Source organism: Leptonychotes weddellii, chromosome 4 (genome assembly GCF_054177405.1).
Source record: "Leptonychotes weddellii isolate Sample4059 chromosome 4, ASM5417740v2, whole genome shotgun sequence".
Taxonomy (NCBI): domain Eukaryota; kingdom Metazoa; phylum Chordata; class Mammalia; order Carnivora; family Phocidae; genus Leptonychotes; species Leptonychotes weddellii.
In genome coordinates, this window is record NC_138372.1 from 2,089,492 (window position 1) to 2,112,550 (window position 23,059).

Below are 23,059 nucleotides of genomic sequence, written 5' to 3' on the forward strand. Positions count from 1 at the left end.
GCTCAGATGGTTGAGCGACTGCCTTCGGCTCAGGTCATGATCCTGGAGTCCCGGGATCGAGTCCTGCATTGGGCTCCCTGCTCGGGGGGAGTCTGCTTCTCCCTCTGCCCCTCCCCCTGCTCGTGCTCTCAGTCTCTCTCTCTATCTCTCAAATGAATAAATAAAATCTTTAAAAAAAAAAAGAGAGAGAGAGATGGGTTTGTGTATTTTGCAGGGAGACAATGTAAGCAACGCTGAAAGCTGGATGCTTTGAATAGCTTAGAAAACCGATCAGTAATTTTCAAATCCTTTTTTCTAAAACTCGGGAGCGATCAGGCAATCTAAAAATATGGTCATTCCCAGAAGCTTTGGAGCCGGATGGCGGGCACAGTGCTAGTCCCGTGACTGCACTTAATGGCGCAGGCCTGCACACCTGAGCATGGTTAAACTGGGAAGCATGCTACGGATACTTCACCACGAAAGAAGCAACAGAGAAAGAGACTCCGTCGTCCTCAGCAATCATTCTAGGACAGTAGGCCCACGTCCGCCCCTGCCCCATGGTCCACCCTGTATTGCTTTTTCTTTCACTGTCTCTTCCTCTTGGAGCAGTGGCCCTGAGGGGCGGGCAGGACTTCGTTTTGCTCCCTGCTTATTCCCAGAGCTCAGCACAGAGCAGGTGCTCAGCAAACGTAACGAAGGCAGACGAGCTGGCGAACGCACTCCGGGGAAACTGAAGGACGCAGCTACCCAGCACCGTTTCCACAGACGTCTATGCGGGGCGTGGCCTTAGCAGTGCCCACAGCATCTGGGGCTGGGCTCACTGCGGCTCGGGGCTGCGCCGTGACGGGGAGGAGAGAGGGCAGCACAGCCCGGCTGTCTTGGCTTAACCGCTGAGAGGTCTGTCCTTGGGGTAAGTTGCCTGAGTTTTAAAAATCTGTTTGCCCATTGGGGCGCCTGGAGGTGACTCAGTGGGTTAAGCGTCTGACTCTTGATTTTGGCTCAGGTCATGACCTCAGGGTCGAGAGATAGAGCCCTGTGTCGGGCCCTGCGCTGGGCGTGGAGCCTGCTTGAGATTCTCTCTCCCTCTCCCTCCCCTCCTCTATTCACGCTCCTTGTCTCTCCCTCTCTAAAAACATAAATAAATAAAATAAATTCATTTCTCTATTTGTATGACATTAGGAAAAGTCGAGTACCTGCCGCACCTGCTTTAGCAAGCAGCTGTGAGAATCGGACCAAACACGAATGTCTTAAAGAACCACCCTTGAGGGACGTCTGGGTGGCTCAGTCAGTTGAGCGTCTGCCTTCGGCTCAGGTCATGATCCTGGAGTCCCGGGATCGAGTCCCCATCGGGCTCCCTGCTCAGCGGGAGGCCTGCTGCTCCCCCTCCCTCTGCCCCTCCCCCTTTCTCTTGCTCAAAATAAATAAAATTAAAAAAAAAAAAAAAGAATCACCCTTGACTCCATGGTGAGGCCCCATCCCCAGGACACTCCCTCCTCCAGGGCCCTCCTCTTCTGTCCTCTTCGCCCCAGCTGCCAGTACCTCCCGAATCATCACTGTGACTCTGGGCCACAGGCACTTCAACACCCACTCAGCTGTGTTTTCTCTCTCTCTTCGAGCCGTGGCAAGAACCCTCACCGCGAGGTCTACCCTCCTAGCAGCCTGCGGCGGTGTGATCCCATCAACAACAGGCACGGTGCCGAGCAGCACACTCTGGAACCTTCTCCTCCTGCACCCCTGAAACCTCATGCTCCGTGATGAGCTCCTCCCCACTCCCTCTCCCCTTTTCTTTCGACTGAAGGACCTGAATGACAAAGTGAACGTCGCGACACTGCTGTAAATCCCAGACACAGGACAGTCACTCTCCGACCCCTCCAGACGGCGTCTCCCAGAGGCTGAGGACCAGGGGCTTCCTGAGGGGGAACATTTCCCTGAAACCTGCCTTCTTCAGTGCATGGGCATCAGATCTTCACATACAAGCTATTTTCCTCCTTTGCCTCTGAGGGAGGCTAGGAGCTCCGAAGAGGAAATCTGTCCTCCACCTCCTCCTTGCAGCCCTGGGGTTTCCTCTCTAAACATCACCAGCGGCTCACGCCAGTCCCTGGCGTCACTATCTAATTCAAACGAGCTGAGGGAAGATTCCTTTTATGTAACCCCAAACCAGTTTTAAAAAAGCAACAAAGCCTACAGATCTCATCTACATAATGCCGTGAAAGGAAAGCAAGCATGCCGTGCATCTGTCTCGTGGGATGAGCAGTCAGGGCATCCGTGAACGCGCAGGGGTGAAGGATACGGGAGCCTTCCCAACCTGAGCTTCGGCCTGAATGTCCTTGAGTGCAGCCAACTGCCCTTGTAAAGCTTTAATTTCTTCTTTCTTTCGTTTTTCTGCTTCTTCTGTAGCTGCTTTCTTCTGTGCCTGGTATGAAAATTATTTTTCCATTAGAATAGCCACTTAGGGTAGTCTTAGAAATTGGGAGAACGTCACGGCATATGAATTATGTTTCTCATAAGTTATGACAGTCACTAAGATTAACAATATAACTGGGGTCAAAGTACCTTCACCAAATTAATCTGATAAATGTTTACGGACAGATAGAAGCACACGTCCTCTCAGCTGTCACTATTCCTATTTACAGATGGGGAAACTGAGAGTCTCACAGGCAGAACGTGGAGGAGCTAGGATCTGAACTCAGGGAGACAAGGTTTCCCTGGTTTCCTGCACAGGAAGCTCCTTGAGTAATCTGTCGGTTTATTCGTGGACCAAATAACTTCAATAGAGGATTAAGTCATAATTTCATAAAAGTTGACTTACCCTAATTTCAGCTTCTGTAGGTCTGCCATCTATTTTAGCAAATCCCTCAAAAATTGTTTTATAGAGAACATTCTTGCGTGTGGTGTTGTCGTCAGGAGGGAGGTACTCTAGAATAAAAGCCCGGTGCTGTTTATACATGTCCAAAATAACTCTAACCGCTGTCTCTCGAACCTCATACACTCTGTGCTCCAGGGCGCTCACTGAAAACTAAACAAAGTTGGGAGGGGTTCTTGTGGTTACTGATTCTGACAATAACAGAGTTTATTTTTCCCCAGCATGAAAGAAATATAGGCACATTATAAAAATTTGAAAAAGAACACCACCCACAAAATTCTGGCTATTACGACACCCAAGTTTTTCTCGCTGTGTTTCCCTCACACACGCAGTGGAGCTCACGTTGGATTATATATAACTTTGTGTTTCGCTTTTTTCCATTTAACATGCCAACGAACATTTTTTGGGTTATATCCTTCTGTAGACTTCATATTAAATATTATAAAGTATTCCAATCATCGAGAAGGGGAAATATAAGAAACTACACGCATCCACCATCCACATTAACCAATGTTGTAATTTTGCCATGTTTGTTTTGGATCTTTAAGAAATGAAACACCGTGGTGATGGTGTGAGTCCCAGCAGAAGCCTCCCGGGCCCCACGGCCTTGCCGCGCTCTGCGAGGGCACGGCTCTCCCGAGGCCGGCCTGTGCGCTCCCATCCGGACGCGCGTTTACGTGTGTGTGCGTGCGTGCTGGGTACACACATGGGGTGTTTGTTTGACATTCTAAAGAGTATACTGTGCTTATCTTTCTGAAACTTTCTTTCCTCCTACTCCGCATTTCTTTGCCAAGGACGTTCGTTCGTCACGATCCATTTCAGCTGCTCTACGGTGTTGTGCCGTGACACGTTCGTCCCATCCCACACTGTCGATACCACGCTCGGTAAATTGACATCTCCCTGTGGGGCTTTGGGCGCCGGCCTCTCACTTCCCGCAGTCTCAGCCTGCCACAGGCTTTTGGTTTTACCCCAGTCGCTGGCACCGCCTCTAGGAGTCCCACCCTCTGATGGTCACCTCCTACCTTTCCCACTTTTTCTAATACTCCCTCCCCAGATAATTCCTCAACCCCGTCCGGGCCTCTGGTCCACTCTGGACCCAACACTGTCTTCTCCCGTCCGTCACCTCGCTCAAGCCTTTCCTGCCCCACGTGTCCATCACTAGGTCACTTCTGGGACCCCTTCTTCCTGCGCAGTCACGTGCCTGCAGACTTGAGAAGCATGCTGACTGGCCCCACGCCGGACTCGCCACGACAGGTGCCACGGGGGCTCCGGGCAGTGCACAGTGACCTGACCTGAGGCATTTCCGGCCAGTTCACTTCCTTAGATGTTAAGGGGGCGTTTCATACGTCCTTCTTGTCTCTCAAACCTCCGTTATCCCGTCAGGCTTTGAGCGGACTTCGTCCGTGGAGAGGATGCGTGTTGCCCGCTCTGCGTGCAGCCAGCCCTGCTGCGTACACACCGGAGCCCGACCCCACTGGCCACTCGGGGACTTCGCTCCTGTCGTAACCAACCCCTCCTTCCAACGTTCCCCGTGCCTCGTCGCTGCGGCAGAGCTCACCGGGACTGAGGCCAAGGCTGGCGTCTTGAAGCGGGGCGCCGGCTAATGGGCAGCCATGTGTCCCGGGCAACAAGAAAACTGCACTTGGAGGCAAGAGAGAGGCTGGTCCACGTGACTGCAGAGTGAGTCAGAAGGGAAAGTCCCCTGGGGAGCTGGCAGTGGCCGGCCAGGCAAGCGATGACGGGGGCTGGACCTTCGTGCAGCAGGGGAGCTGGGAGGCCGGTCGGCGTCTGGATATATTCGCAGGAAGAGCCCACGGCATTTGCTGAGCCAACAGAAGAACGGTGTTGCCATTTACAGAAACACGGAAGGCTGAGAAGGAGCAGGTCAGAGAGGAGGGCAGGCGCTCCATCTGGGCGCGGGGCGGACATGGCTTGCAGGGGGAGTCAGGTGTCCAGGGAGGGCACGCACAGAAACTCTGTCTTCCACAGACGGGCGGGAAGGCGCAGGTGAGGTCAGCGAGGGAAGGTGTGTGCACAGGAACGAGAAGAGGAGGCCTGGACACTCCAAAGTTAACGAGATCAGGAGGATGAAGAAGAACCAGAAAAGGGACCCAGACAATGAGGCCAAGCGTGGGGTAAGTGGGGCGCAGAGCTCCAGAAGTCTAGGGAGGGAGTGTTTGAAAGGCTTACTTACTTTAGTGTCTAAATCATTCGTCCGTAGAGGAAACACATGAGTGGAAGTGGCCTGACGTGATCCTGCCTTTCCTGATGGCACATTTGATTACATGAGGACCTGGTCCAGGTCTCCGAGTCGATGCATGCGTGGAACCCACGGAGAAGGGAGGCCCTCCCTTCCCGCGCGGACGGGAAGGAATGCGGAGTGCTGATGCTTGGGCTGCGCCACAACGAGCCGCCGTGAGGGCGCTGCAGCTCCTCGTCTCACGCCGGCTGCATGCTCAGAGCGCACTTCCAGCACATTCGAAATTAGGGAGAGGGGAGTCCTGGCTCTGGCAGACAGCTTCTCTCCCAGGACGTCTGTGGTTTCATCAGGTCGTCCATTTCCGCTGCTCTACACGTCCAGATGCTTGATGTCCCCAGTGACACTGCAGCTCTCTCTTACGGACATGGGCTCTTCACAGTCTGTCCACCACCAGGGACCAACGTCCACACGTACGTGCTGACTCACGGCAGAACGAGGAGCAGGAAGCCTTTGTTAGATGAAACAGCGACTGGTTTTCTGAAGTCATTCACTCACTCGTTCATTCAACAAACACTGAGTAGATGCCCACCATGCTCCAGGCCCATCTCAAGTGCTCGGCCGCATGGCACCAGAGGTGCGCTTACCTTCATCACGTTATCGATGGTGAAGCCCATGCCCCCGGTGCCCAGGTCTTTCAGAAGCCGGGCCAGGAGGCCTATCTGACTCATTGCCAGATGATTCGAAGAGTTGGCTTTTAATGGCTGCACCAGGTAAGATGGAATAATTTGGAGAGACCTAACTTCCTTGAACAAGGCCATTTCCTATAAAAACCAACATAACTGTGTTAATTTGTACTAGAAAATGCTAGAGGCAACTTAGTATACTTCAGTATAATCCTCAAAGTAAAAATCGAAGGAAAAGATAGGGAATAAAAAATAGCGGTAAAATAATTTATCTCTAATAACCTCATTATTTCTTTTTAAGATATAATGATTAAAAACAAAACCCCAAATCATAAAAAATAAAACCATGATCACTCACAGATAAATGAAAGCTTTACAAGAAATGTGATCTAAAACTTAAGATTTCATTTCTCAGGATTTCCCCACTTCAGGAAAAAGGTTTTCTAATTTCTAAAATTCTAGAACAAATGAGTATTGTGTTAGTCTTTATGAGACTGGCCAAGAGGGTAGCAGTGCACAGTTTCTGGCTGACGGGACCGCCGGTGGGCTTACGGGAGAGCATGAAGTCCCACTGGCAACGAGTAAGTCTTTCTACAATTAAGGTATTTAGCATTTAAGCAGCCAGACACAGAAAGAGGAATGATAAAATACTGAAGCATATGGGTTGCAATATAGAAAGAAATCAGTTTTGGGGGCGGCCTGGGTGGCTCGGTTGAGTGTCCGACTCTCGATTTCAGCTCAGGGTCATGGGATCGAGCCCTGCATTGGGTTCCATGCTCAGCGGGGAGTCTGCCTGGGATTCTCTCTCTCTCCCTCTCCCCCCCTCACCCCTTCCTCTCCCTCTCTTAGAAAATAAATGACTAAATGAAGGACTGACACACTCTCATTTTCAATGTTCCTTTTGAAAGATGCCACCTCCCCCAGATTTACTGAGCCACACTGAGAGGGAGTATCTTGTAGGACTTGAGCATCACTTATTTTCACCTTCCCGTTAATATAATGTACTGCTTTTTCATTCTGCCCCAGAACTCAGGTTAAAGGAAATGGGATGACTGGTTCTTCATACTGGAAAAATGACCCCCCTGAGAAACTAGGAAAGCTAGGGAGTCCTTCCCAACAGAATGTTGTACGGAATCTGAGGACTCCATAGACTTGCTGAAGCCCAAGCACGGGCCGCAGTCAGGGCAGAGCTCCCAGAACTCTCTCGGTATCCCCACAATACCTGGCCTGGAGGAGGCATGTTTGTTGAACGAACAAAACTATTTAGATTAAGGCCATTACACATTTATTATCTCTTTACCCCCAGTTTTCTACTCTGGTTTAGTTTTCCATATATTTTTACTAGAAGTTACTAGCATACGTTGAAGAAGAGAAATACTAGACAAGTCAAACTATACTTTAATCGAAGGCAAACTTCAGCTCTCGGAGTACCAGGCAAGTATGACAGGGAGTCACGAGGAGGATCAATAATGCTATTAGGAGAGACAGAACCTGGTAAGGTATTCAGAAAGTCAAATAGCGTAGTAACAGGCTCATTATTTACTGTTTCAAATTTTATGGTGAAATTTGTACCTGAATAAAATTGGAAGCTATGACTCGGAGGCGAGCAGAAGAGTCTCCAGTCCTGGTGAGCAGGACGGGGATGGTTCTTTCCACACAGTGAGCGGTTTCAAGCTTACTCAGTTTGTGTTTAGGAATATATTGTGTAATTATCATTTTCAACAATTTCAAAGAAGCCTGAAAAACCTAAGAAAAAAGCGGCAAAAGCAGAGGAGCTCCTGTGACTGTATTCCAGCAGAGAAAACCTAACATTTACCGCTGGTAACAACTGTGGACACTATGCTGGAGATGCCTTGCTGCCGGAGGGCTGGTGAGGGTGGACTGAAAGCCGCTTCCCAAACGCAGGGCCTCGCGAACGGAAGGCGTGGGCCCTCACCTTGAGCGACGGAAAGAGCCGCCCGTGGGCCTGGAGGCCACACCCCGAACACTCCTAACTGCGTACGTGCGGGCAGTGTGCCCCCGGGGCGTGCTCACTCTTGCGGCCCCTTTCACAGTCAGGGGATCCAGGAATAACCCCAAGCCCCTCAGCTTCCATGAAAAATAAAAACAGAAACCGAGCACTCAATCAGTCCCCGTGAGTCGGGCCTCAGCGGACCCTGGCTTCAAGGCGCGGGGAAGCTGACCCCGTTCGAGAGCAGGGCGTGCGGCCAGGTGAGCACAGACTGCGCAGGCTCTTCACCCACCACACTTCTTGCGAGAGACCCTTCCTTCCTAGTGACACCCTGTGCTCCCCCGTGGCCACCCGACCTCCTGAGGCACCTCACCCGGGGCCACCGGGGGCAGAGGGGACTCACCGGGGTCACTATGTCTCTGAGGGCTCTTCTCACGAGAAAGATGGACGTGCGCAGCATGCTCTTCAGCTCTTCCTTCGCGGTTCCAGCAGGCGTCTCCATCAGCCGCTTATACAGGGCAAGCAGCGCGTCCTCCCGGTACGACCACGTCTTGGAATAGGCCCCCGCGACCTACCACAGACCGGAGGCCGGCCTGACTCAGAGCAGGCACGTCACTGACACCGCCCCACCCCAACACCGTGCGACCCGACACACGGAGAAGCATCTCTGGTGGGACAGAATGAGTATGCGTGTTTGAGGAAGTGCCTGTCCTAATGCGGAATACTGAAGACCCGTAAAACACGGGAATATGAGAAGTTCCGCCAAGAGAAATACTGGGAAGCTGGGAACTAGGGGAAAACCCACGGGGCTCATTTCCATACGGAGACCCTCCCATCTTCTGTTCTGCTTTGCCACCATTTCCCCTGGGATGGGCAGGTGTTCCAGAAAGGGGCAGATTTTCAATCCCAGCTCTGTCAGTACTAGACAGAAACACCCAGTCTTAAATGAACACGCATTCATAAAATCTTAAATTCTACCTTCTGTTTCTGCTGTTTTGTATAATTAATGATTACTGAAAGACTTCAACTGAACACTGAGACCAAAAGGGAGCCAACAAGATCACGGACAAAGCCGAGGGCGCCTCCCTGCCTGCCTCCTCCCCGTTCCGCGCACCCGCCCGCGGCACTCGGCCTACCAGGCTCTCTCCGAGCACGTCCACGGCGGGGCCGGCCTCCCTCAGGGCCTTCTCCGTCAAGGGCTCCGGCTCTCCAGCCGCACCTCCCCTGGGAGCCTCGCTGACATCACTGTCACTCTTTTCTGGTTCCAGGGCCACTGCTGGCTGCTTCCGCGAGGCAGGAAGGGGCCGCTCGTCGTAGGGCACGGACTGGAGCTGCAGGGGAGGAAGGGCGGCTGCAGAGCTCCCTGGGTCTGCCCACCTGCCAACACCGCGTCTACACTGCAGGCCGACTGCTCTGCACGATGGTAGTTGTATCGGATCAGAATAATTTATACAGGAGGATTCAACTGAAAAAATTAGGTTACGGTTTCCACTCCTTTCTAAACTCACTGTAGATCCAACAGAAAAGCGATATAGATTCAGCCTCAGTTACTATTTACCACTAGTAATTACGGTTCAGCGGACAGGTAGCTTACAAAATAAAAGCTATTTTTTCCTGACAAGACTTCTGATTTTTTTCTTAGTTTATGAGTTAGAAATAAGTATCATGCCTCATTTCAAACGTGTTCATTATCTGGCAGACACATACTAAAAACAGGCAGCCAAGCTAACGACCCTTCCACAGCCTTCCCGTGCTCTGGGCAGGCAGCTGTCTGTCCCCCCTCAGCCCTGCAGGTGCTCGCCGGGCCCCCTGCCCAAGTGATGGGCGACACGACACCCCCACCTCCTGGGGCTTCCATCCACATGCAGAGACAGAGGTGCACACCTGAACACGTACATAGGTGGCAGACTTTCGGGAAATTAGGTGGAAGAGAGATTCCGGAGTCACTTCCACTGAGACATTAACTGGCGTCTGAAGAGGCCGGTGCATACTATGTGTGCAAGTGAGGTTCTCATATTCTAAACTCTACTCTGCTATAAAACAAAGATGCTGACATGCTGACGAAGGGGCAGTTAAGACCATTTTAAACCAAAGTACTGAATATGACTTAAAGCAATGACATCACAGACAAGATGCTCCCGGCGGGGATGACAGGGACCCTCAAAGCTGTGCACTGGGAGGCCAGCAGCATGAGTGCTGTCCTCTCTGGCTTTCCTGGGCCTCAGGCTGCAGCAGCCACGGGCCCGTGCCCACCTGATACCCTGCCTTCCTCCCCAGAGCCCACCGGCCGCGCCACCTTTCCCGCCAGCTGGAGCCCCAGCGAAGGCCTCCTTTGGTCCTCGTCATCACTCAAAGGCTGGCATGTGACCGGTAACTCAGAATGGGACGTGCTTGCCCCTTTCAGGGGACAACGCGCAGACGTGAAGCTGAGGGTCACACGCGAGAGCTCTAGCTCTGGGGTGACTTGAAACCACAGGAAACAGAGTGGAAAGACAGGAAGAGAGCGGGCGCTGAGGACACTGTGAAGCTACTGAACCCTTAAGCCTACATGAGCTCTCAAGTCCCGAGTGACAAACAGCAGGAGACCCCCAGTCTGAGCTAGCTCTTCTGCTACTTACAACACAGAAAATCCTCAAAGCACGGTAACCATACATGACTCGTATGGAGGCCCTACTGAAGTCCGTTCTGGTCACTTTACAAACATGGTCTCGTTTATTATTCCTGGAAACAATCCTTCAAGCAGATATTTGTACATTTTTATAGAAAGGAAAGCAGAGGCTCAGAAGGATGGGGCGTCCCGGACCACCGGCTGAATGGGGCAGAAGCAGGCAGGAGGCCTGCACATCTGACTGCAGACAGGGCCTCCCAGTGAGGTGTCATTACCTGCTGGCTGCGTCAGCCACCACGTTCTGGCTTCGGCATTTACCCCCCTCACCTGGAATGTCTGGCAGGAAGGTTCTGCGTTGTGTACCCTGATCCATCCCCTGCATGGGGAAAGCCTTGGCACCATGCGGGTCCTCCCCATGTGTCTGCTGAATAAACCGCACACAATCTGAAACCGAGTTACCTACATGGGTCTTGAGATGAAGGTCTGTGGCGCGTGGTGACGGGTCCACTGTGGAGTGCTGAGAAGGGCCCAGGGCATGCGCTGGAGGCTTTTCCTGAAGGAAAGGCTCTGCAAACCGGCTTTCTGGTGCGCTTTCTTCTTGCAGCAGGGACGGCATTGGCTGTTGGTGGTGAGGACTGGCAGAGTGAGCAAGGGGCTGGGCGGGCAAGTCGGAAGGCCTTCGCATCTGGGGAAAAATGGGACACCTCACTCCCAGTGCTGTTGCCTGGGGGCAACAGGTGGGACGTGACCATTTAGGAAGGCAGAGTGACAATCTGCATCAACGGTGTCCCCCAGTCCTGTCGCAGCCTTTCAACCCTCTCCCCATGGTGGCCATGGCCCCACAGAGCACACCGGAGTGCCCGCGTGACAGCAAGCACAGCGCCTGGGTCACCCAGCGTGGAAACACGCACACGCACCTGCCAGCGAAGACGTGGTGCGTGGGGTAGGAAGCACCCGGGCAGGACCCCAACCCTGGCGTGGCTGTGTACCCTGTGGCTGCAAAAGCAGCCTGTTTTGTGTCATCACAACATAGTTACCATGGCCAGGGCGAAAAGTGTGCCAGACAGACGCTCTCATTTAAGGCACACCACTTTTACCAGGAGGCAGAAACTGAGGCAGAGTGGCTAAGGAATGACCCGGGGATCCCACCGCCGGCAAGGGGCCGGGCCGGAGCCCAGGCAGTGAGGCTCCCGAGTCCGCACCGACCCGCACGACTCTGCCACGTGGGGTGCGCACCAGCTGCCTGTGGGCTAAAGGTGAGCGGCGGAACGTCTCCCAGGACACACGGTCTCGACAAGCTTAGGCCGTTAGGATTAACCGCACACGACCCTCCTGAGGCCCTCGTGGGGCGAACGTGGGGCAGCGCTGCCTTCAGTTCACTGTACAAACGGGGAAGCCGAGCCGGGGAGGAGGGGCGAGATCCGCGGCTCTGGCTCGTCCGCTCTCTCCTCCGCCCTGAGTCTGCCTGCGAGCGCGCGTCCCACAGCGCCTCCCGACGCAGGCCCCACAGTTGACGCCACCTGTCTGAACCGGCACCTGCGTGTGACGGAGCCGCATGCACGTGGACACGCGGGCGCTGTGGGGCGTCTCCGCGGCCCCGAGGGCCGCTGCCCGGGCACCTACCAGCTCGCCGTCCACCAGGCTGTGCAGCTGCAGCTGCTCGTACACCTGGCTTCGGAACCGCTCCATCTGCTGCTTCTTCTCCTTGGCCAGGTCGTAGTCCTCCTTCTCCACCGCACAGCGCTTCTCCACCTCGTAGCGCCCGAGCCGCTCTCCGACCTGAGGCACACGGGGTCACGCTGCTTCAAATGTGCACCCACCCCAGCCAGCGCAAAGCGAGGCCTGGGTGACGGGGCTGCTGCCCGCGTAGCCTGCGCGGAGGAGGGGCTGAGCCGGGGCCACGCGGGGGCGGCTAAGAAACTGCACGAGTCCACAGGGACGGTAAACATCTTATGTTTTTCTACCACTTTAGGGCGGCAGTGTGGCATCTGAGGATGATGTCTGAAGAGGCCGAGCGTGTGCCTTCGCTTACATTTTATTTAGGGTCTTACCCCCTTGGACCCACACTAGTACCCATAGCTTTTAGCGACCTACCCCTTTGCTGTACCAGGGTCAGGACCACTGACTGCCTTCTCACACACCTGCGGGAGGACTGTTCTCTCCAGGAGCAGTACCTTTTGCAAATCAGCAATAGCTTGTTTCAGCTTCTTGGCATAGTCGTAACGTTCCTTTTGGACGGCTTCACGTTTTCTTTCATCTAATTTGCGTATAATCTGGGCAACTTCTGGATCTTGGTACATATCAAAAGCTAAGTCATCCAGTGGAGAAATATAGTCAGATTTCCTAAAGGAGAGAAATGCATATTTTAGAGCTGACGTCGCCGTAGGTGACAGCGTGGTGGCAGAGGGAGCCCTAGGGGCTCATGACGGAGGAGGAAGAGTCGCAGCAACGGCACCCCCCACACCTGCTCCTGGAGCATTCTTGCCGGAGAAAGTGGAGGCTCAGAAGAATCGGGGATGGGCTTCAGGTCACCCAGCTCTTACGTGCAGGCAGGTCTCTGACTCCACAGCTCGTGCTCCCGCCCATTACTGACACTGCACGGGGGGCTTCTGAGCCTTTGGGGCATTGGTTCTTCCACAAATATTTTGAGTGTGGACTCTGTGCCCAGCTCTGTTCTGGGCACCAGGGACATAACAGTGCCTGTGAATCATCTGTAGACTAGGAGAAGCCCCAGCCAAAGCAGACTGCCAGGCCTCATCTCTAGAGAGGCTGACTCGGTGGGCCCCAGGTGGTCCAGGCGTCCATATTCAACACCAGCGCCACAGTGAGCACGACAAGCACTAAAGATGCACATGGGCTACGCCGGGGCCTCAGCTCACAGGGTCAGGCTGCAGGATATCCCAAGTCCTGGGTAGATCAGAACAATCCTTCCAGGAATAAAAGATCTCTGTAGTGATCTGAGTAACCCATTCCTGATTACCGCTTCATTCTTTCTTTCAGATTCTACAGCAGGCTGGCAGCTTTCTCCTGGGTCTAACACTTAGAATAATGCCTAACCACTCAACAAAAATGCTGGCAGAGGACATATTTCAAAGTCTCTGTCTGCCGTACCAGCTACATAAAATAAGCCAGGTGTTAGCTTTGACTTAGATATTTTTATATACAGGTAAATTTTAATGAAAATATTTATCATAAAAAATTTGGTTGTCTAAAAATAAATTGAAACAGGACACATGACAACATCACTTTTCAGAACGATCAAACATCCCCCCAACACTTCCCGACTCCTGGAAATCAGGCTGTTTGCTTACAGCACCACCACCGGGCCTGGGGGTTGGCTCAGCTTGGGCAGCTTTGAACAGTATCAATTAGTGAGGACCAAACAGCAACACGCTTTGGTACTGGCACAAGGTTAACTATTTTTACCTAAATACATACTATACTTTTAAGTCAAAGTTACTTTGCCTTGAAGTCCTGGAGATGAAAACAAAGAATTTATTATGAAAATGCTACAAAGAAACACATGATGTCATCTGGCGTGGGAGTCACAGCTCCAGGGCTGTGCGTGGGCAGCTTCCCAAGAGCCGGTCTCGCCCTGCCCACGACCGCCCCCCCGCGGTGACCCTGGCTCGGCCCAGCACACAGCCTTCCACAGACCGCTCTCTTTACCCTCAGGAAAGCCCTGCAGATGAGTCAGGATAGACAAACCCCGGTCTGCCAGTCCAGGTGGCTAACTTGATGAAGAACTGATTTAAACAAGAGTCCAAATAACCCAAAGAGCTTCTGTGGGAGATTCTAAAACCGACCAGTGGGATTGGCTGCCCATGTGCTACCAGCTGGAGCTTCACTGAGGGCAGAGCCAAAGAGCTGTCCCGGGGTTGGTGCCGACGGACAGGGAGGGACAGTGTGGCAGTCCCCACCTGGAAAGGTAAGGAGGGCACTGCTCTTACTGTCTGGCACAGGGAGAGTCTGCGGGAGACCGACGGGCTGCGTAGGGGAGAGGTCACTTTCCTCACTATTTCATACACATTTAGGGACTGCTTTTACTTTCTAAGCACTCCCTACTGATATCCACCCCGTGACAGCCAGGCTGGAGGCCCAGGGAGGCTCTACAGGAAGCAAGGCAGTCCAAACCAATGAGAAAGTTCTTCAGTCTTAAGCCGGGCTCTTGTGCTTGCATAAAATATGGAGAGAGTCTCTCTGCGGTCACTCAGGAGCCACTTGCTGAGCTAAGCGTGCGCACCAGCGGACAGCGAGCCTTGCTTCTGGCGGAGCCTCCCCTGGGCCTGCAGCTGGGCTTCACGAGGGCCCAGCCTGAGGGAGGTGGGAGCCACACCATCACGGGCTGGATGAGAGTGGGGAGGGCTTAAAGCAGACATAAGGTGAAGGCTCTAGTAACTGATAACCTGGGTCAATTAATTCCTTTAATTCTTACCTACAAAGTTGTCTGTGCCAATAAAATATCAAAGGATGGCCGATAGATCTTTTACCTGCATGTAGGAACTTTCTAGTAATACCTGAACACACAAGAAATGGAGCAGTCTCCAAAGGGCAATAATTGAAGATGTATGTGCTAAGTAAAACAGTGACCTTAATCTTTAAGTGTATTTAAGTCAATCCCATCAGTGGCTTAACTAGCTCAGAACTGAATTTAGAGGCTCTCGAACCCCCAATCCTCTAGAGCTGACTCACACTTTGGCAATTCTAAGGGGAGTCTAGGAGCTGATGGCCTTGTGGGGAGGATTCTTACCCAGTACAAGTTCCTTCCAGAGCTGGGTCCTCGCTGTTGTGCCCCAGATAATGATCAATCAGCTTCTCTCTAGAGGTCTTTGGGAGCAAAAAGTTCTGGTTAGTGTCTCAGAGGAAAACAGGAACAACACGAAACCTTAACTAAGAGATGGCGTGATATATAGATGTCAGCGGGCTTTGAGAATCCTAGTCTTTTGGAGAGACAGTTAAAATTCTTGAGTAAAAGAAAGTTTAATACACTACAGCTGCTAAAAATTATCTAATTATTCAACAATTTTATAAAGATTTTCAAAGATGACACTTTTTGTGACAAAAATAATCAATCTCCTCTTGTTAGAAATACATTTTCTTCTTTAAGAATGAAACGTCCCAAACTTACAATATTGCTTTCATCACTGAAATCTGCAGGGTCTCCAATGATATTTACTGCAACCAGAGCAACCTAAGAAAGAGTTAACCAATTGAAATTAAGTATAAAATGTTTGTGATGACTTCCCCCCTTTATTATAAACTTCTTGCTCATACTGTCATCAAATGGGATGATGTACACCAAAGCACCTTAATTGTAAAATGTCAAACTATAGAATTATTATTATAGTTTTTGTAAATTATGTAAGTTAATATTCTAATGGCTAATCAAATGGTTATTTTAACGTCTAAAGTACATTAAGACAATAACGGCTAAAAGCCTCCACAGTTTTGTTTTGTTTTTTTATTTGAGAGAGAGAATGAGATAGAGAGAGAGCATGAGAGGGGGGAGGGTCAGAGGGAGAAGCAGACCCCCTGCCGAGCAGGGAGCCCGATGCGGGACTTGATCCCGGGACTCCAGGATCATGACCTGAGGCGAAGGCAGTCACTTAACCAACTGAGCCACCCAGGCACCCCAAGCCTCCACAGTTTTAACACAGCATTGCATCGAACCGTTCCCTCATAGTCCAGTATGGGGACCCATCTATTCAATCCTGGTAAATGCCACAATGGACTGAAAGCCTGTGTTAACACAGCTCAGTTTGTCTGGGTCTGTGACTCCCCCTGAAGGGGGAGGACTCCCCTTCCCACACCCTCTCTCCCTTGAGCATCACTGCAGGGTGGAACTAAGTGAGGGGGTTTTCCTGGTGGGGCCGACGTAGAAAGAGGTTAGGGATCAATCTTCAGGTTCACGGTCAAGCACTGCTGCGGCGGACCCAGCAACGGAACTACATCTCAGAGCTCTCCTCAACTCACTTGCTGGGTATAAAACTCTGATTTGGTGGAATGTTCCACTCCTCTTAGAGCGGGTGGGGAGTGTTGTCAATATACATGCTAATAAAGAGCCTGCTTTGGACACAACTGATTTTTACTACATGAACCATGCCAAAAACAAAACTAAAAGACAAGACAAGAAAAAGGAAAAGAAAGATGGGACGGGAGGGAGGGAGAGATAAGAATGAGGACTTGAAATCACATCCCCAAGTCTTACCAGGGGATTTATCTTGCAAAAGTTTAGCGGGTTTATCTAGAAAGAGTGTCACCTAACAGAAACAACACAAGCCCCGTAGATAATTTTAAATTTTCTAGTGGACACAGTAAAAAAATTGTAAAAAGTAGCAGATGACATTGATCTTAAACCTAACATCACCACAATATTATCATTTCACTGCTTAACTGATTCTTTTTCTGAGTTGGAGCGTCCAGTTAGCCCGAGCGGCCCATCACACTTGGGTTGGCCAGGCACCCAGCGTGCTCCTGCTGCGTGGGCTGGTGGCTCCCGATCGCACCACACGGCTCCCAGAGAGCTTAACGTTCTGCCATAAAAGTTACCATCTTAAAAAAAGATTTGAAGTGCCTTTGCCAAGGGGCACAGGGTCCTGGGATGCTGCGAGGAGGTGGGGAGCGGTCAAGGTGAGGGCGCGCATCTCACCTGATTGTATATGTTGTACTTGTTGACGTGGTTCTCGTGAAAAATCAGCTTCAGGAACTGTCCTACTGCATCCACGTAGACGGACTTCAGCTCCCGGGCTTTGCAGCCTGTCTTCTCATTGTCACAGAGAGAGATGTAGCTGAAAGGGAGAGCACACGCCGGCATCATGCTGACAGAAAACGTGTGCGCAGCGAAACTGAACTCAACGGGTTTCAGTCCAAGTCAAGTCTAGAATGCAAAAACCTTGGGAGAAGCCCAGGAACGGTATTCTAACCCGTTCTCTTGAAACAAGTTGTGCATCTGAGGAGCAGAGGCGAATGGTACTGACACCCAACAGTCCTGCTTACCAAGCGCGTCTCCACGAGGCAGCGCGCCCGACCCCACAGAAGTCTGACCAGGAACGGGAGCAGGGCGGTCCTTTCGTTCCCGCCGCTCGGACACGGGGAGAGTCGGACTAAAAGTTCCCATCACAAGCCTTCGGTCTCACCCTTACCCAAGTCTCCGGAACCGCTCCGCCTGGTAGGGCACAAAGTACTCGGGCAGGCTCTCGCTGATGTAGAACTCCACTTTACTTGGGATCATGTACTGGTGGGCAAGCAGCTGCAGCTTCCTGATTCGACACCTCTCCACCATCTGAAGAACGATTTCTTGTGGAAACTGGCAAAATCTGAAAGCAAACACGTGTGTTTGTCACACAGTTACCGCGAGGGTTCCCGGCTGTGTGCACGGCACCCCGCACGCATCGAGGTGGTCTGCAGGGGCTGGCGCCAGCGCCCTGGGCTCAGTGGAGCTGAAGCTGCAGTTCAGACTGCCACCCGATGCTTTTGGCAACTGGAAAATGGTTTGAAATGAAACGGTTTCAAATGAAGTTCAACACAAGATAAAAACATCAATCTTAAGATGAGGCTGCACTGGTGGGAAAGACAGAGCCAAAGGATTTTGCCCAGGAACCCAAATGCTTTAGGAAAGCCACCTGCTCAGGGAATCTGAGTGATGAGTGCCTACCACGCATGTTCAGTGGTCTGCAGGAGAGGCCTATGACTGTCCACCGGGGAGCTTCTAGTTTCTGCCTCCTAAGTGACAGAGCACATCAACCACCCACATGAGAACGGGTTGGAGAACCGCGGCTGCAGGATCTGATCATGACTGAGCAACAGAGCACAGTGCTCAGACCACGGATACTATGTATGCTGAGCTGGCAAGCGCTGGGTTACTAGAACAGTGGGGCATCGAAGGCCCTGGGAGCGGGAAGCAGCCAAGGATGGAAGAGCTGGAAAGGGCCCGGCGGCCTTGTGGGTGAGCCCACTCCTGCCCACTGGCCATGCTCCAACCCCCCGCCACCTCTCCCAGCAGCCCCCCACTCCACTGAGAAAACTGGCCTCAAATGGGACTGCTCCCACTGCTCCCCAAAAGGAGCAGCATCCCTGCTGGTGCCCCATCCCCCACTCACTCCCCTGAATGGCACCAGAGCCTGCCTGCCCCCACCCAGGCTTTTCTCTCCCCATCACTCCCATCAACACACACACACACACACACTCTAGAACCCCCCATTTTAAGAAACCCCTCCTGTGACCCCACATCCTTCTTTGCTCCCATGCCAGCACTTGGCAAACCAGCACAGCTCTCTCATGCACCCCCTCCCCAGCCCCTCCAGGGTGCTTGGCCCATATTTCCACAGCTTACTCTCACCACGGCCACCGCTGGGCCCCATGATGCTGTGTACAAGTGTACCTCCTGGTCCCGGCTTCACCTAGCCCACAGGCCTGAGCCCGTATGACTGGAGGGGGCCCTCCCCTCCATCCAGGCCTGCACTGCCCCTGGGCTGGGCTCCAGGCTCCTTCCTCTCCCTACATTCACCATGGGGGAGCCTATCAGACCCTGGCTTTAAAACCCTCCTGCTTGTCAAGGAACCCCAACTAGACATCACCCCAAGTCCAAGCCGTGATCTAGCTGGTGACTTGACCTTTCCACGCAGACACGATAGGCATTAGCTATGACAGACAAAACAAACTCCTGACCCCAGCCACCCTCCCCGATCCTTCGGAGCCAATCTCCTCGTCCCCCTGCTGTGCCCACCAGGGAGAGGCACGGCCACCCCCGGGGCCCTGTTCACCCCCTGCTGCGGAACGAGTGCCCGGCCTCACAGCAGCAGGACAGTAACGAGGGAGGGAAGAGCGCGCAGAGGAACAGCAGGCTGAGCGCACGACAATCTGCGTAGCCTCTGTGTCTAACTGAGGGGTGCGCAGGGGTGCTGGGGGCGGGTGTGCGGTGAGGAGAGGGCAGTGAGCTCAGATCAGAGGGACTCTCAGCTCAGAGGCGCAGTCGCCCGGGCTTTTCAGAGATGAACAGCTCGTAAGAGAGATGCGCTTGGGGCAGGAGGGCGGCTAGGACAGGCTTGTGACGCGAACACGCCTCAGTCCCCCATGGCGGTGAAGCATGGCTCCAGGTGTGTAAGATATTTACTGCTCTCAAATGCCGAGCACGTAGGTTATGACCGCTGGTGAGGTCACTCCAGGCATAAAGACACTTGGTGATCGATCATGAAAAAAACCCTTCCGAAGTGGTTTGAAGAAAAGACAATGGACAAAATTTGGAAGTATTATGTTTTTTAAAATCCTTCAGAAGATGGGCCTGGGACTGTGTTATTCAAATGTAGTTTACAGAACTCAAGCATGCATCAAAGCTGTCCTTCAGGGATACTAAGAGGTGACGGGATGGTGGGGAGCGTGAGAGGCAGGGACGCGGGGAGGGGGCGCGCCGGGGTGGGGAGCCAGCCCCACGGGCAGGAAGCTTGATCAGGCACTTGGGCTCCTGACCGCTTATAACTCTACCTTTGGTGAAGACTGAAGACCTCTCAGGAAAAGGCTTAGTTTCAGAAAAATACTAACTAGTATTATGTTATGCAAGTAACAGGCATTTTTAAAAGTGTACAAGTATTCAAGATAATCATCTGAAAGAGGTGTTCTTGGTTAAAGTTTGGGGTTCACGAAAATCTTACCCACAGAAGCACAGCTGTGACACCAAGGAGCTCAGCACAGAACACAGGGGGGAACGGGAGGCCCAGCGGGCAGCCAGGGAAGACAGCTAAACAACGCTGCGCGGGCCCTCCTCCTGCCCCTCCTCTGCACACATTTCTTAAGTGAACGTCAGTTAATGCTACCAGGGAAAAAGGTCCAACAAGTTTTCTTTAAAAATGTAAAGAGAAGGAAGCAACATCCCATCACCGCACAGAAGTGCGTGGCTCTGAGGCCTGAGTGGTAATACAAAGCAGAAGCGTCAAATGAAGGCAGCCCGCTGCCCCAGCCTGGCCCACCTCGGTGACCTCCACCCGCTGACGGTTGGTGCGTGGATCATCAGTTCCCGGGCGCTGAAGCCATCTTCATGTCCAGACGAGCTGACGACAACGAAGCCAATCTTGTGGGGCATCCTGGGCACTGGGCTGTTTATAGGGCAGGAAAGACTTTAAGATAAAGGAACTTGGTAACATTTTACAACATTGAACATGTTAGCTCATGCCTTGCTCATAGACAAAATAATTCACAAGGTATCAGAATTTTCCGATCACTTTGAAAAAATCCAGGTTTTTTTTGTTAAGTGTTTCTCCTAGGAGCCTCTAACTCCACTTAAGGTACCATTTATCTTGACTTTTTCCAAATATATGTCCTAAAAATTTGACCAGTGTTGTGGGTTGAATGGTTTCCCCCCAAAAAGAGGATGCAGTCCTAACTCCCAGTACCCGTGGATATGAACTTTATTGGAAACAGGGTCTTTGCAGATGTAATGGGGTGAAGAAGAGGTCGTGCTGGAGTAGGTGGGCCCTGATATGAAAGCACTGGTGTCCACCTGAGAGACACAGACAGGCACACAGACAAGGAGGTCAGCCCAGGAATGCCAAGGATTGCTGTCAGCACCAGACAGTTGGAAGAGGCAGGAATGATCCTCCCGTGGAGCCTTTACAAAGAGCAAGGCCCTGCTGACACCTTGATTGTGGGTTTCTAGCCTCCAGAGTACATTTTTGTTGTTCTAAGTCATCCACTTTGTGGCACTTTGTTATGGCAAAACCAAAGAGTTTTGTTAAGATACAAACACCAAATTTTTTTTTTTATAATTACTAAGAAACTAATATAATCAGTGTGCTAATAAATTATACAAAAATAAGAGGAAAAGGGACAGTTTAATCAACAGCATGGTAACTGCTGAATGCAAATGCATGACCCGAGCAGGGAGGGCAGGACTATATGGAGATATATGCCAGGGGCGGAGATGTGCACCTGGGGCCTGCTTGAGATATTTATATATTGGTTGGATGAATTTTTTGTCAGTGTTTGGTAAACTGTTCATAGTTGAGTATCATTTTGAGGATGGATGTTGTGATGTCTGGTTTCGCCTGCTCGGCATCCATCCCGTCCTGGTTTGAGGACAGCACTTCAGCTGCAGTTTCTGCCCGCACCGCGCCGGGCTTGTCAGTCTGTGGGTTCCATGTCCCTCCTCAGCAGCCGGTTTAGGGATGGGAACACGAGAGCAGGACCCAAACGGGACCAATGTGGTCTATCCCTGGACTCTGCTGGGGCTACAGAGAAAGAGAAGCCTTCTTGTTGGGGCTGTAGCCATAGAATATTTCCGGGGGGTTACTGGCGGCCACCAGTGGGGAGGTCCTGCCAAAGAGCAGGCTGACGCGGGAAAACAGCCACCTTGGGAACCCTGAGGTTCAGCCACATTTAAGGCCCAAACTACTCATAAACTTCTGGTTATTTCCAGTTCCCGAGCCAGTCAAACTCCCCCTCACTAAGATAGAAAATAAAGAATTCTCCAAAAAGTTCTCTGAGATAGGACATTCTGTCAACTGTAATCCTGAATAGGAGGTAACATAAACATATCCTGCATGATTTTGCTTATTTTAATATGCTTGATGCATGATCTAGATCTCTTACTTTCATTCAGAACCTCAAATGACCTACATCAATAAATTAATTATTGGTTGGTACTTGCCAATGCTTCTTCGAATATATGAACAAAAGCATTACTAACAGAATAAATAAACCATTATTAAAGATTGTAATTTCTGACACAAACAAGCTCGCTGAAGGATGCCACGGTACATCAGAGGAACGCTAAAGTAAACCCACTCAGAGAATAAAACAGCAAGCACCAACACTGAATGAGTGTGATTGTATGCAGGTGTGATGCAGAACCCCACCTGTGCTCCCACCAGGAATGGGATTTGTCCTCCACACCCTGCAGCTCCTCCCACGAGCTTGGGCTTTCAGCCTGGACTTACCCTGCACCTCCTCCTCCCCACTCCCATCCATCATGTGCGAAGTCTCATTGATCCTGCCTTTCAGATGACTGACTATGATTGAATCCACTCTTCTCCATCCCACTGTCTTCTCTAGAGGATGACCACGGACTGTAGCCAGGTCTCCCCACCTGGAGCACTCCCCCCAACTGTCCTGTGTTCCTCATCAAGTCCAACTGGGGTCATCAGTATCTGTGTCCCAATCTCAGAGCTCTTGATGTGCTCCCTGTCCAGAGGTGAAGGGTCAACTGTGTCCTGACCCAATCTGCTGTTCGAATTCTGAAGTCCAGCCAAACTTAACTAAAGCTTAGTTCTAGCTCTCTGCTCTGAATTTCTCAAGTTCTTCAATCATCTTTAAGAGCAGGGCCCGTTACTTCTATTCCACCTTGAAATTAGTAGGCATCTATTAAATATTTTCTTTTTTTTTAAAAGATTTCATTTATCTATTTGACAGAGAGAGAGAGAGAGACAGAGAGAGAGAGGGAACACAAGCAGGGGGAGTGGGAGAGGGAGAAGCAGGCTTCCCGTGGAGCAGGGAACCCGATGGGGGGCTCGATCCCAGGACCCTGCGATCATGACCCGAGCCGGAGGCAGACACTTAACTGACTGAGCCACCCAGGGGCCCTTATTAAATTTTTTTTTTTTTAAGATTTTATTTATTTGACAGAGAGAGACACAGCGAGAGAGGGAACACAAGCAGGGGGAGTGGGAGAGGGAGAAGCAGGCCTCCCGCCGAGCAGGGAGCCCGATGCGGGGCTCGATCCCAGGACCCTGGGATCATGACCTGAGCCGAAGGCAGACGCTCAATGGCTGAGCCACTCAGGTGCCCC

At 51.8% G+C, this 23,059-nt stretch overlaps 1 protein-coding gene across 2 annotated transcripts in view; it reads right to left on the bottom strand.

The window, feature by feature from the left end:
* Positions 1-23,059, bottom strand: part of CEP104 (centrosomal protein 104) — a 35,543-nt gene that overhangs the window by 10,805 nt on the left and 1,679 nt on the right. For both annotated transcript variants that reach the window (XM_081817337.1, XM_081817336.1), the window contains exons 2-15: positions 20,247-20,372; positions 17,427-17,600; positions 16,934-17,072; positions 15,413-15,475; positions 15,035-15,111; positions 12,459-12,627; positions 11,908-12,063; positions 10,748-10,969; positions 8,813-9,007; positions 8,080-8,247; positions 7,298-7,471; positions 5,687-5,863; positions 2,789-2,995; positions 2,285-2,392 (exon numbers count right to left, since the gene is read on the bottom strand). In XM_081817337.1, the coding sequence (XP_081673463.1) occupies positions 2,285-2,392; positions 2,789-2,995; positions 5,687-5,863; positions 7,298-7,471; positions 8,080-8,247; positions 8,813-9,007; positions 10,748-10,969; positions 11,908-12,063; positions 12,459-12,627; positions 15,035-15,111; positions 15,413-15,475; positions 16,934-17,072; positions 17,427-17,600; positions 20,247-20,359 (2,142 nt within the window). In that variant the 5' untranslated portion in view covers positions 20,360-20,372. The remainder of the gene's footprint in view (positions 1-2,284; positions 2,393-2,788; positions 2,996-5,686; positions 5,864-7,297; positions 7,472-8,079; positions 8,248-8,812; positions 9,008-10,747; positions 10,970-11,907; positions 12,064-12,458; positions 12,628-15,034; positions 15,112-15,412; positions 15,476-16,933; positions 17,073-17,426; positions 17,601-20,246; positions 20,373-23,059) is intronic.